This window comes from Sorex araneus, chromosome 3 (genome assembly GCF_027595985.1).
Source record: "Sorex araneus isolate mSorAra2 chromosome 3, mSorAra2.pri, whole genome shotgun sequence".
Classification (NCBI taxonomy): Eukaryota; Metazoa; Chordata; class Mammalia; order Eulipotyphla; family Soricidae; genus Sorex; species Sorex araneus.
The window spans coordinates 37,342,326-37,358,081 of record NC_073304.1 but is presented as its reverse complement, the minus strand read 5'-3'; the positions used below and the strand labels follow the sequence as shown (position 1 = coordinate 37,358,081).

Here is a 15,756-nt window from a genome sequence, read left to right as displayed (position 1 = left end):
AGGGTTCTTGTGTCTTCTATCATCTTTGTTACTCTTTCTATCCTGGATATTTCATTAAATGAGAAGAAAGAAAAAGGATTACATTTATTTCTGATTTATTTCTGGGACCTTTTTCAAATTATTACTTACAATATAAACTCTGACCTAGTTATAAGGTAATTACATTTAACCAATTTGATTTTCATGTGTAAAAAAAATTATATATTGTAGTGATATTAATCAGCTCCATATTGGCAAAAATTAATTATATTTCAAACAATAATATGCATATAGATACATCAAGCAATTATATCAATAATTCACAGAATTAAAACTAGATACTGTGAACTGGATGGAACCCACAAGTACTGCCAGGAGTGACCCGTGAGTGCAGAGTCAGAGTAAGTCCTGAGCACCACTGGGCATGGTAGAAACCACCCAAACAAACAAAAATCTAGTTCTTCAAATTATATGCAAACATGACTACCTTGTAACGCATAAAAGAAATATGTAATATTTAATATAAAATGTACAATATAAAGGAGAAATATGATTATGGCAATAGCTATGAAGTACACAAAATGAAACTAAAACTCCAAGGCTTAAAAACCAATAAATTGTGGTTTCTTTTTTTGAGGGGTACAATTTTGGGGACACGCATAGCTTAACTCAGGAATAACTCCTGGCAGTGGTTGTGGGACCATATTTGGTACCAGCAACAGAATCTAGATTAGCTGCATTCCATGCAAGTGCCCTTCCTACTGCACCATCTATTCAGTCCTTATTTTAAAATTTTCCTGAAAAATGATAAAACTATGGTATATTATATTTTTATTCTAGACTTTGCTATATAGTACATTATACCATTATTATTGATTTGTCAATTGTTAATAAATAAACCAATTGGATACAAGACTAGAAAAATGTATTTAATTATATCAGCTGACTTTAAATGGTATATTTTTCCAAATTTTTCTCTGATGAATCTATTATTATTACAATTATATTATTATATTACATAATAATATATTATATTATATTATATAATTATATTATAATCTATTACAATCAACAGCTATTGTAAAAGATTATACTTCTCAGTAAAACTAAAATATGTATATATGTTTTATAGTAAATAAATATCCATTGACTGACAACTACAACATCACTTGGTTAAAAAGACAATATATAAATAAGTTTCCTTTTGCTCATATAGAACATTTATAATTGTGGAACATGCATACATTTTATCTAATTAATAATTTTAAAGCTCTTCTATTTGTCCATTGAATTTTTAAATACAAACTATTCACCATTTAATGTAACGGAAAAAGAAAGTCCCTGATATGGAAACAATAGATTTATAAAAAAAAAATCCTAAACTCAAGTAAGTTGGCAATTTTACATTTGATCTACTTCCATTAACTCCTAAACTGTAGTTTAAGAGGTCATCAAATATTTATTTTTAAAAATACACAAATGTGTATTTTTTTAATTTGTTTTAAGAAGGAAAAACAATAAGCAAACATAAGGATAAATTGGGAAGTGGGTGATTAAATTAGAACTAGAATTGAGACTATACCACTCACAGTATGGACATAAGTCATTGAGCACCTGAATTATGCTCAGTTTTGTTGACTCTAAATAGGATAGATGAACAAAGACTAATGTTTAAAGTTCCCTAAATTTATAATCATATAAGTCCATTCAATCATCAAATCATTTTCAGGATAATATTTTACTACTTTTTACTGTCATATAAGCTGAAATTTAAAAAATATAGTACCCACTGAAGATGTAGCACAGTGGGTAAGATGCCTGCCTTGCATGTGATTGACCTGGGCTTGACACTCCTGCCCCAACCCTGTGACCTTATTTGATACCCCAGCCCTGCAAAGAGTGATCCCTGAAGACAAAGCCAAGAGTAAGCCCTCAGGACTGCTGGATAGAGCTGCCAAACCAAATAAATAAGTAAATAAGTAAATAAAATCTAGGACTTCAACTCCAAATACCAGTACATGGCTAAAACTAACAGACAAAAGAAAAGGCTCAATAAAAAACTTCTCTGTTTCTTTCCCTGGAAAATTAGAGAACTATCACACAATTAACAAAGGTGAAAAATTATGTTATCAGCATGCAAATGACATAATAAGCAAGGTTAATTGTTTTATAGCATAGACCCATTAGGATGCACAAATTTAAATTGGGTATTGATTTAATCATTCATTAAAAATGCATTCCTTTAATTTTCTATTTTATCTAGTAGTCTTTCAATTGACAGAAACATTTTCACACTTATGTGAAGATTGTTCTCATGCAATTAAATTCATTAGCTACAACAGAGCTGGCTAATGCCCTTCTTTAAGGTATATGTATATTTACACTAAGAAATACACAGAAATCATAAGTGAAAACATAGAATATCCAGTAGAAAAGCACCCTTTGAGCTATCACAAAGTATGCACACTTTCAGAGCTGGAAATTCCTCTTCATCTTCTTGACTATAGAATATTTGAATCTGTTTTTTAGGTCAACTCCCACTGGGTGCAAGTAGTCTTAGCTATAAACATTTTAGAGCTTGAGAAAACTAACCTTCCCCAAAGCCCTATTTTTAGTAGAAAAACTCACACTCAACATGAAAGTTGTTGTTTGGTCTATTAATATTTTCTCAGTTCTTTACAACAAGTCTTATGCAGTATTTCACTTCTAAGCCTTAAGAAGCAGGACTATAAAGCAGAAGTACATATTAAAAAATAATAGGAGTACTGGAAAATAATAAATACAAAATAGAAACAGTTACAAAGCAATACAGGAGTAACGCAAATAATTCAGATTCTGGTTTTATAGCCAGAGATTGTGATGTTTCTTTTTCAAATTAAATATATTAGTTGGTGAATTAATGACATGGATAAAATTAATCCATAAATATTATCTCAGTTATTCATCAGTGACTCTACCTATCTAAAGCAACCAATGGATCAATGAAACTTTAGCATTTTACTAAGGTAATTTCCTATAATAATAAATGTTGAGGCATATGAGTGAAATTGATGGGTTTAGTATCCATCAATATGAACTTATTCCATATATTCACTTTTTTTTTTTGGCTTTTTTGGTTACACCCAGTAGTGCTCAGGGCTTACTCCTAGATATGTACTAAGGGATCAGTCCTGGTGGGCTCAGAGGATAGTAGAGCAAGTGCCCTATCTCTGGCAACCATATATTTATTTGTAATCATTACTATTATAACTATTACAGTAAGCTCAAATTTCATGAAGTGTTTTACAAAATATTTATAAACTGCTTCCAAACTATTTTATGTAGAAATCAAAATATGTATCCAAAATAAAATCTAAAAAACAGTTGAAAATTCATTACATCTTTTAAAAAAAATTTTTATTGAATTACCATTAAAGTTACAAAGCTTTCATGTTTAAGTTTCAGTCATATAAAGATCGAACACCCATCCCTCTACCAGTGTACATTTTCCACCACCAATGTCTCCAGTATCGAACCCCCCATTCCAACCCTCCCCGCCTCTATGGCAGACAATTTACCCCATACTCTCTCTCTCCTTTTGGACTTATGGTTTGCTATATAGATACTGAGAGACTATCACGTTTGGTCCTTTATCTACTTTCAGCACACATCTCCCAACCCAAATGATCCCCCCAACCATCATTGACTTAGTGAGCCCTTCTAGATTCCTGTTTCCTTCTTCCCCAGTTCATGAGGCAGGCTTCCAATCGTGGAGCAAAATTCCTGGCCCCTGTCTCTACTGTCCTTGGGTGTCAGTCTCATATTAAGTTATTTTTATATTTCACAAATGAGTGCAGTCATTCTATGTCTGTTCCCTTCTTTCTGACTCATTTCACTTAGCATGATACTCTCCATGACCATCCACTTATAAGAAAATTTCATAACTAATCTTTTCTCACAGCTGCATAGTATTCCATTGTGTAGATGTACCAAAGTTTCTTTAACCAGTCATCTATTCTTGGGCATTTGGGTTGTTTCCAAATTCTGGCTATTGTGAACAATACTGCAATGACCATACAAGTGCAGATGTCATTTCTACTGTGCTTTTTTGATTTCTTGGGATATATTCCCAGAAGTGGTATTGCTGGTTCACATGGAATCTCAATTTCTAGTTTGTTAAGGAATGCCCATATTGTTTTCCGAAAAGACTGGACCTGTTGGCATTCCCACCAACAATGAGTCATTAGATCTTAAAATATTTGTTTTCCTTTCCAAAGAAAAAAATACATATTAAAATCCTATAATAATGTTTATAAGTCATAAATTTTACATCTTCCAAATGAGAGAAACAATGACTGTATTATTCACTCCATTCAGTTAATGCATTTAGCATTCCTAATAATTCTGAAACATAAGCTTTGCACTGTGATATAGAGTTACAGGAAATGAAAGTCCTGCTCTTAAGAGTCTTTAATTTTGTTACAGGAGGGACTTTTATTATTTTTATAAACAATATAAACTTTCCTTGTCTCCACAAACAGGAATTTAGGCAGTGAGAAAAAGAAGAAAGAAAAGCAAAAGAGATTATAAGGGATAGTGATTATAGGGCATTTTTCATATACCTACTGACCATCTGCCTGTCTTCCTCTGAGAATTATCTATTCATTTCCCCTTCCCTTTTGTTGATAGGGTTTTTGGCAGGTGGGGGATGAAGTAGGGGGTGGGATGGGGAGGGAATCTGGTGGAGGTAAGTTGACACTAGTGGAGGGATTGGTGTTGAATTATATTATGCCTAAACAAATCAGTAATTTTGTAAATAAAGACTCCTTAATAAGAATTTTTTAAGGTAGCGTATAGTATATAATGACTATGTACTCTGATAGAATAGACACAGTACAACTGTTGAACATATGTTAGAGAGGCATAGAATAGGGAAATAATACATAAAAATCATTTCAAAGAATTTTCAGAGAAAATTTAATTCCTAAAGGTGACACTAGTGTTGTCATGGAAAAAAATGATGTAGATACTGAAGTGGATTAGAAAAAAATCCTACTTTACTGAATTTTAGATAAATATACCAATATGGATTCTTAAAATGTTTGTGTATATGTACACACACATAAATATACTCAGTTATAAACACAATACAAACATTTGTTTCCCCAGCATTTCCTAACATTTCCCTAACGTTAAAAATGCCAAGAAAGACAGAGGAACTCTAAGGAGGTAAGGTGCTGTCATTTGCATGGAACACCATATCTGGTCACCTACCACCACCCAGAGTTACCTCTGAGCACAGAACCAGACGTAATCCCTGAGCATAATCAGGTGTGGCCCCCAAATAAGGAAACAAACAAAAAAATCAAGAAACAATAACCATCCAAATAACAATGAACATCTCTAGAACCAACATTGTTATATCTTACATTTTTTTTAAATGACAACCTCGTGTGGAATAATGGCTGATTCTAGACTTGGAATGGAAATTGTATGAGATAAGGACCTGGTGATATGGCACAATGACTGCTGTACCAAGAGGACACAAGAAACAACTGAAAAGGGCTCTTACTGCTCAAAGGTGGGATAATTTATAATTAAAATCACTGTATCACTGTAATCCCGTTGCTCATCGATTGCTCAAGCGGGCACCAGTAACATCTCCATTCATCCCTTCCTCATGCTAGTGCAGCCCAGTGGTTTCTGCTCGCTCCAGGAACATGAAGAGAACATTATTGTTACTGTTTTTTGGCATATCGAATACGCCATGGGTAGCTTGCCAGGCTCTGTCATGCAGGCGGAATATCCTCAGCAGCTTGCCAGGCTCTCTGAGAGGTATGGAAAATGTGTCTTATGATATGTCCAGGAATATAATATGTTCACTCACATGTGAAGCTTGGCCTGAGCATGTGGGAAGCGGCCTCGAGTGTGGTGGCAGTTGGGTTGTGGAGATTGGCTGTCGGGTCCCTTGGGGTGGGAAAAGTTCTCACCGCCCTCCCCGCCCCTGGGTGAAAACAGCCTAGCGTGAAGTCCCAATTTTAAAAAATAGTGTATTAAAATTTGTGTTTAAATATATTACTAGATATGGATATTTCTTAGATCTATGCTATCTCAAGATAAGAATTTAATCATCTTAAGAATGCTAGCATCTTAAATGTTAAGGAATGCTCTGTAAGCCTGTATCTTTCCTTGAGCATATATTTTGCTTGCTTATCTTTATGTATCACTGCCTGTATCTTCCCTTGAACATATATTTTGCTTGCTTATCTTTATGTATCACCTTCTTGTTTTTTAAAACTCGTTTTCTCTCTTGGATACATATATATTCCTTACCACCCTCTCAGCTTTCTAAGTAACTTATGTTCAATAAAAACTATTTTGCTTCATGGGATCAGAGGGACAGTACAGTGGACAAGGTACACGTGGTTGATTCAGGGGTTCAATCCCCATTACTCTATATGGTTCTGAGCCTAGCAGGAGGGATCCCTGAGTGCAGAATTAAGCTAAATCCTGAGAACTATCAGGTACAACCCCAAGATCTAAGTAAATTAATTAATTAATTAACTTGCACCACACACACACATATATGTATATACATGTGCATTTGTATGTATATGTGTATATGTGTGTGTATCAAGCATTTATGTGACAATCTCTATATGAACTGCATATGGGTAAACAAATAACTGTTAAGAGGAAGAATCATTCCATAAAAATATTCTCACTAACAAACTGACCCAGGGGTGGTAGCAGTAGCTTTATTGAAGTTGGGGGCACATTCTGTTAGTTTACTTAAGGAAGGTTAATTTCTAAGGTGATGTTGATTTAACTTTTCAATCAAAAGAATGCAGTAGGCCAAATACATTTGAGAAACTCTGGCTTAGGGAATCCATGCAAATAGATATCTGGTGCTTCTTGAAGTAAAAACACATTCACACTGATAGTCTTGCCAAAGGGATTGGAACTGAGTCTGAACAAACCACTGGATACAGGTGCTAATTTAGAGGAAACACAGAAAATGAGGAACATGCTGAGATGCTATGAATATGCAATCAGCAAAATCTTTACTAGGAATTTTGCAAAACAAGTGATTCAATATGTTTCTGGTTTTGTAAATTATTAGACAAAAGCAGAAGAAAGGGGGTACTTACAAAGAGGCTTTTAAAAATACTTAAAAGATATATCCTAAATGGAAATGAGCAAGTTAACCTTAGTATTTAGGATGGCAAACATAACATGACTTCTGAGAGAAAGAAGGAAAGTAAAAATGCAATGATGTGGGGCTGGAGTCATAGTACAGTGGGTAGAGTGCTTGCCTTGCATACAGCTGACCCGGGTTTAATCCCCAGGCATCCCATTTGATCCCCAATGCACTGCCAGGAGTAATTCCTCAGCACTGAGCACAGAGCTAGGACTCATGCTGAGGGGAAATAAAACAATGATGCATATAACATAATGAATATTTGATAAATGTTAAGAAAATACAAATATTTAGATTTAACTTTTAAGCCAGCTTAAAGTGCACTAAAAAATATTTAAGGGTCAGGGATGTGAACCAAATTATAGAATATCTGCCTTGCATGTGTCCCCTCGATACTGTTGGTTGCCTCCACAACAGTAGTGACAACAAACACTTTAAAGTTTTTGTAGAAAATACTTTTTAAAAGTATATCTGTGGACTTTAATTTTACCTGAGCATCATGGGGGACTCATTTACTAATTACGGATATCAATTTTTCTTTTTTTCTTTACTCTTAAATAATTTTCTCATAAAAATTAAGCCTGATTTGTAGAACTATATATTCAAATAGATGACAAAAGAAATGTCACCATTAGAAGTTAAATTTCTTCATATATATTTATGTATATATATAGCACTGTAGCACTGTTGTCCCGTTATTCATCAATTTGCTGGAGCGGGCACCAGTAACATCTCCATTGTGAGACTTGTTGTTACTGTTTTTGGCATATCAAATATGCCATATATAAAATTAATTTTTTATGTAATTATAAACCAGGATATGTTAGATTCTTTCTTGTTATCAAAGTCTCCTGAAAGAAAACAAGGAAGGATTACTTAAGGGTTACAAGTGAGTTGAAATATTTGACGTTTAGTCCTTGTATTCTCCTTTTTCAAAGTGCCTAATTAAGAGTAGGAAAAAGTTCTGTAAATCCATTGCTAATTTTAAGCTATGGCAAAGCTAAATTCTCAGAAAAATGCACTTTATTATTAGAAACTAAACAAAGTAAAGGAGAGGGAATTAGTTCATGTCTCTAGATAAAACAGAAGAAATGTTTATTGTATCAGTGGAACACATCAAATTTTTCATAAGTACTCAATTTTTTTAATTATGGAAAAACTTAATATAAAATGAAGTGCTAGAAGAATAAAGTAATATTGAAGCTCCTACCACAAATGTCAGGCATTGAAAAAAAAAGAGGAGCAAGGCATTTAAAGTATCACAACGCAATAGAGAAGATAAACAGATAAAAGCTGAAAGTAAGAAGCACTAAGAATTCTATGTAGGCAGGCAGAGAATTGAGGAGCCTAATCTAGATTAGAACAGCAAGGAAAGAACAAAAACTGAAGCAAGAAAAAGATAAAAATAGGGAACAGGACATTTTAAAAAAGGAAGAAGATACCGAAGCTTGCCAATAAAGGAAAACTTGAGGGTAGTGAAACTTCCAAGTACTGAGAGTAGGGGAGAGAGAGGAAGAGTAGCAAGGGAGAGACTGGAAAGGAAGGTAAAGTTCAAGACTTAAATGGTCTCAAAGGAGATGTGACATTTTATATGTAAAGTGATAAAAAGTCATTCCTAACACAGAAATGGATACGATGTGTTATATTTTGGAAAGATTGTTGTTGTGGCAGTATACTCAGTATATTGGAAACTGAAACCAGTAAAAGATTTTAAGCAGGCAGATATTGTGGCAGTCATGGTCTAGGACCAAAAATTCAAGATAATTTTGAATAAATAAGATAATTTTTAAGGGGAATGGGAAGAGAATTTGATTTTAAATCCCAAATACTAAATTTTAAATATTCATAGTAGCACTGTAGCACTGTAGTCCCATTGTTCATCTATTTGCTCGAGCGGACACCAGTAACGTCTCCATTGTGAGACTTGTTGTTACTGTGTTTGGCATATCAAAACGCCATGGGTAGCTTTCTGGGCTCTGCAAGCTACTCTCAGTAGCTTGCCTGGCACTCCCAGAGGGACGAAGGAATCGAACCTGGGTTGGCCGTATGCAAGGCAAATACTACCCACTGTGCTATGGCTCCAGTCCTTATTTTATTTTATATTTTATTTAAAAATCTACAAGTTAAGGACTTTAAGAATTATGTAGTTCGTACCATAGATAATTAATGTCATGGTTACTGCTTGGAAGAATTCAAAAAAGACAAACAAGGCATTTAAAAAGAAATAACTGGCCCTTTATAAAAAGGATCATCTGGGTCAACTAAGTTTATAATCTTAATATATACAGCAGTTTTATCCAGTTCATAGCTTAGAATCTCAAAATAGAGAAATATATGTGCAGAAGAAAAAAATTTTCTGGATTTGGGAAAAGCCCTTTTATTATCTAAAGTGTGAAGCACTTGACTTCTGATAACAGGTGTACAGGAAGAAATCTTTAACCACTCCATAAGCATCACATCTTCACAGGCTCTCAAAATAGCAAAATATTATTCATTCACATATCAGATTTTTTCATTTTAGAATAAAAATAAAGCATATTTTCAATTTTAGGACCATAATTTGTAAGACTTTTTTGACAATGTTTATGAGAAGAAATAATTCTACATTACCTAATTTTAAATAGAATGGACTCTAACACAAAGAAATTTCATTGTATATCATTAAGTTCATTTAATTCTGTGTTATGACCTTTTCTCTTCTCCTCAACCCTATAACAATACCTACTCCTTCATCCAAACTATCAATAAAATTACAGATCTCCTTGAGACTTGAAGTTACAATAAAATTACTTAGATATTGATTGAGCTATATTAACAGCTATAAAAATATAATGATAGATAGTATAGTGGGTAGGGCGTTTGTCTTGCATGCGGCCAACTTGGGTTTGATTCCCAGCATCCCATATGGTCCCCTGAGCACCACCAGGGGTAATTCCTGAGTGCAGAGCCAGAAGTAATCCCTGTGCATCGTAAGGTGTGACCCAAAAAGCAAAAACAAAACAAAACAAAACAAAAACATGCTTCGCAGACCATGCAATGGTGACTGACATGTCTGTGGGCCAGTGTAAAAATATGATGATAAGAATTCTAATAATCAGCAAACCAAGAAAAGAGAAAATATTTTTCTTAGAAGCAGAGTAACTGTTGGTAAGGAAATGCCATTTCATAGTCTCCAAAAGGTTCAATATGACTTTTCAAGACACTTAGAAGTAACCTGGCTATTTTTAACATAACCAGAAACCTTTTCATACTGGCTAATTAGAGGTTAGGAATGAAGAAGTAAGAGGATATTAAAAATATAAAATATTATGTATGCATCATAAACCTAATTTGGAATTCTTTGTGTTTCATAAAAGTGGGAAGATCAAAAAAAAAGTGGAGGTGTTAAGAACTGAAGGAACTTCAAACTGGAAAAAGACTTGAACTACAATTATCTTCATGTGCCCTATTTAGAAAACCATCTTGAAGCCACCTTTCAGTGTTACAAAAAAAAAAGGAAGATATTTTTGTTGACTACATTTTTTATCTTCCCATTAATTAGATATGCTTCAGAACATATTCATTAAACATTTTAGCACTTTTGATACACTGAAAAATTATGTATCTACCAAGGGACTGTTCAGAGACAAGCATTCAATAAAATGAAACTGCACCTGTTTTTCAGATGCAGAGATTTTAATTAATTTTAAAATGACCTCCCATCTCTATCTTTCAATTGACAAATAAATTGTGCTAGAGAAAGCAAATCTGCTTGTGTCTTCTATGGAAATAACAAATTCTCACCTTTCTGAGGTGTATTCAAGACATGAGTGGTACTGTTTTCATCTAGCCTTTATGAGGCAAAATATCACAGACCTAAAGAAAGGTCTGTATTTTGATACCAAAATCAATATTCACAATGAAGACACTACTGTTATGAATATCAGTGTACCAAAACCCAAACCAACCATTGGAAAACACAAACTGGGTGAGTTATGTCAGATAATGCATATTAATAAGATCCTTCAACATCTCACTCTCAGTGCAGGAATCCACTGAATTAACAAAATAAAGATATACAGTCTCAAGATAGCTATACACAGATACATATACATGCATTTATACATATATATGCACACACATGTGAGTTATCTCTGCCTGATTATTTTGTTCTATTTTTTAAATTTTGCATTCATTTCAAAGCTAGGCTACAAAAATTACAAGAAGAGGAAAAAGAAACAAAAGATGAGAAGAAAAGGAGTTAACCAAAGTGTCAAGAGAAACCTGGTTTTCCTTCTTTAATATTTTAAGGTAGGAACGAAACTGAAAAAAAGTTGTTTTTAATCATCTGGGGGCCGGAGTGATAGCACAGCGGGTAGGGTGTTTGCCTTGCACGCAGCCGACCTGGGTTCAATCCCCGGCATCCCATATGGTCCCCCCAAGCACTGCCAGGAGTAATTCCTGAGTGAAAAGCCAGGAGTAACCTCTGTGCATTGCTGGGTGTGACCCAAAAAGCAAAAAAAAAAAAAAAAAGTTGTTTTTAATCATCAAAGAAAGTTCTTTTAATTTAGAAAATCCCCCAAACATGCACCTACCCTTATCTGATCCTTCAACCACACTAAGTGTAATGAAATGGAACAATAAAAGGATCAAAAATCATCTCCAGGGGCTGGAGTGATAGCACAGTGGGTAGGGTGTATGTCTTGCATGTGGCCAACCTGGGTTCAATTGCACGCCAGGAGTAATTCCTGAGTGCAGACCCAGGAGTAACCCCTGTGCATCACCAGGTGTGACCCCACCCTCCCAAAAAAAACAAAAAAAAAATCATCTCCAAGTCACAAGGCATCTGGAGAAGGGGAGGTCTAAAGGTGAATCCAGGCCTCCTGGGCAGAGCTCAGGCCTCCGCTGACAACACCACGAAGCTTTAACTGCCTCCAGTATGGAACCTGTGAACATCTGAACACTGCAGTGAGTGCAGGCCCCAGCACACATACACCGGGCAAGAATCTTGGTTTCAGAGCTAGATAGTATAGTGATAGAGCTTATGCCTTGAACGTGCTTAACTGGCTTTCAAACCCTGGCACTGCATATGGTTCCCTGAGGCATTCAGGAGTAATCCCTGATCACATACTCAGGAGTGAGCCCTGAGCACAGCCAAGTGTGGCCCACCAACAGAAACAACAATCTTGGCATTATGCTACTTTCCCTACAGAAAGTCACCGAAAATCTGTAATCCCCTCAGCTGACCCTCCTCATAGTGCAGTATGGGACAGAGATCCCCAAGCTCCTTCCTCTGTCTGTGCTCACATCTGGTGATTCAAACCACAGATGGTCTTTGGTGGGCCCTGTGGAGTCTCAGCGACCCCAACAGCACGCGTAGCCTCTGTCAGCCTGCAGCTGTTGCTTGTATGACTATTGGCCACTGACTCTCAATGCCAAGCCTGGCACATTCACTTGGGCTTGGAATGTGGCAACTTCTGTCAAAACTCTTTTAGGTTTAAAAGATAAAGTCATTTTTGTTAAAGACCCAGAGAGAGAGAGAGAGAGAGAGAGAGAGAGAGAGAGAGAGAGAGAGAGAGAGAGAGAGAGAGAGAGAGAGAGAGGTGGGCGTGGCAGGTGGTGAAAGGCAAAAAAAGATAGCCAGAGACATCTGCATAGAATTGGACTCACCCAGGCCAGAGATGAAATGTTTCTGAATGCCAAGAGCTTAGGAGAGGGTGGAAAAAAGAAGCAGACTCAATGATATAAAAGGTTATCGACAGATCTATGATGAAATTGTCCAATACCCAGAGACTGTGTGTTTGTTTTTACTGTGGCACTGGGCAAACCTATTACCATCTTGTTTTAAAATAAAATGAAAATTCATTTTGTCTCTCCCTCTCTCTGAGCAAAGCTTCCAGTTTAGCAGACCTTTGGTGGAGGTAATGGGTCAAAGGCTTTACAAGGTCATAATAAAGAAAACTGGGGAAAAATAAATAATGACATGTAGCAGAGGATTTATCAAGGAAGGTGCTTACTTTAGTGAAATGTATTTGATGTGATTTCTGCCACACCTTGACATAAACATGCAACAAAAAATACACTACATAGTGTTTTATCCTTTTCTTGAAATAAATAAATGTGGTTGTTGTTTGTGTACAATTCATTTTACAACAAAGGATTGTTTTGACAAAATGAATACTTTCATGACTTACATGACTTCTTTATATGCCAGTAAACAGAAAAACAATCAGTAAGTAGTGCTAGTCATATGCAGTGTGCTGAATCCAAGTGATTTCTTTTTAAAGAAAATGGAAAGGTTCCTAAAGAATTTTAATTATAATACTAATTATTTTTAAACAGTTAAGGAAATGATTACAAACAATAGTGTTTAGTCATTGCATCCCTGAATTATTTTCCCTAACTTTTATAAAGTTTATAGGACCTGCTTCCTATAAATGGATCTTTGGTTCTCAACTTGCTCTTTTTCAAATAACTGCGATTTTTAAAAAAATCCATTATTTTTTGTGTTGGGTTCTCCTTTTGCTTCTTCTAAAACATATTAGTCAATTTTTTACTTATCAGAATACATTGCATTAAACTATGGAGAGAGTGATCTCATTAGCTGAAAAATTCAATAGTTTAAAAATTGAACTCATTTTTCATGACACACAAGTCATGAAAAACCTGATCAAACGGACTTGATATCCTACAGTTCTAACTTATTTTACTTGAAAAAACATGGATAATTTTCTCTGATATTTTAACTGATTCCTTTCATATATACATATGTATATGTTAAATATACATATATATGTAAACTGCATTAGCCTGTCACATGCTTTTGAGCAAAGATATTAAAAATTGCTAAAATTTAGCAATTTCTCAATAGTCATATTACATTGTACTTAACTAAAACCTTTTTAATTTGTCAGTTTCAGGATACTACTAGTCTTTAAAAAATTTGTAGCTATTCAAAGAGTCTCTAAATCTTAGAATTTAGAATTATTAAATATTCTTATTGGTTTGTGAAAGTACAAAACATAAGTCAAATTGATTTACCTCCTTAGAACTTTCAACTTGCTAGTTGGAACTATTTGGAACCACCATTATGAGATATTATGATTTTTTTAACATAAGATGATTTTTGCTCAATCATTAATTTGCTAATCACTTAAGCAACTTTATGAATTATTCTATACACCTTACTTTAGTCATGTTTATAAGAAAATGTAGAACTATACAGGTATTACTGCCTCTCTGAAAGCAAAATTGTAGGTTACTAACCTGGAAGTTGCTACCTAAACCAGTTTTATACTTACCCACATGAAGGTGTGGCTACCAAACCAAAAATAAATATTTTCCTACTCCTGTCAATAATACTTAATCCAAGTTTTGCACTGCCCATTAAGCTATGACCAATACTAATGTTTCATGCTGAATTAGTATTACTAGTTTTCACTAAGATATACCATCTCATTAATGTCCTAATTTCCAAAATCAGTAAGCAAAGAAAATTTCTCTTAAGAAAACTGAGATTCAAACTCCAAAACTGTTACGTTTTTGTAGTACATTAGGAAAATTCACAGTACCTAAAATAGCCACCACCTCATCATCCTGGATAACTTCCAAAGATCCTGACACCACAAAGCAGAGGGCATCCACACTTTCTCCAGCATGGTAAATGAGGTCCCCAGGCGCACAGTGAATAGTTTGGAACTCTACTGCCAATGCACGTAGACAACCATCGCTGGCCAATCGAAATGCAGGATGTTCATTAAAAACCTTCCGGTTTAGGTGAACACAGATATCAGCTCTCATGTCCTTAGGACAGATGGAGAGAACCTGAAGAAAGTGAGAAAGGAGGAAGTGAGAAGAGAAAAACGCTGTTTCAGAAAAAATAAATAAGCCACCCAATAAATATTCATTGCCTATGAAAATGTTGTAATCAACACATTGTCCTATATATTGAGAAGGAAATGCTAATAAAAGTTCGGATAAAAAAGCCACTGAGATGGTCTGACTAGCACATGGTCTATTACAATACAGTTCTATGTAATAAAGTTTTAAAGGGCTGTGGATCTCCCCAAAGAGTGCAGCTTAGAAATATCATAGAAAAATACAATTTTATCTAAGACTAAACTAAAAGAAGGACATTAATAATTATTTTAGTGTTGGCTGGAGTGATAGCACAGCAGGTAGGCGTTTGCCTTACACGTGGTGGACTTGGGTTCCATTCCTTCCTCCCTATTAGAGAGCCTGACAAGCTACAGAGAGTATCCCGCCCTCATGGCAAAACCTGGCAAGCTACCTGTGGCGAGCTATTCATGGGGTATTCAATATGCCAAAAACAGTAACAACATTATTATGATATGTTAATATATGTATTAACATTACATATGTACATTACATATAATGTAAATATAATAATAATTATAATAATGGAGACATTATTGGTACCCCTCGAGCAAATCGATGAACAATTGAATGACAGTGATAGTGCAGTGCTTTCCGTTTTTTTTTAGATTTTTCATAAATAATTAAAAATTCAAGATCTACCAGACTGGAGATAGATCCGTTGTAACCAGTAAACAACAATATCAAAATCATAATAAAAGTGACTTTACAATCCAACATCT

The 15,756-nt window shown here is 34.7% G+C and overlaps 1 protein-coding gene across 1 annotated transcript in view; it reads right to left on the bottom strand.

Moving 5' to 3' along the window:
• KCNH5 (potassium voltage-gated channel subfamily H member 5) overlaps positions 1-15,756 on the bottom strand; it is a 349,253-nt gene that overhangs the window by 60,038 nt on the left and 273,459 nt on the right. The window contains exon 9 of the mRNA XM_004612371.2: positions 14,710-14,962. Coding sequence (XP_004612428.1) covers positions 14,710-14,962 — 253 coding nt within the window. The remainder of the gene's footprint in view (positions 1-14,709; positions 14,963-15,756) is intronic.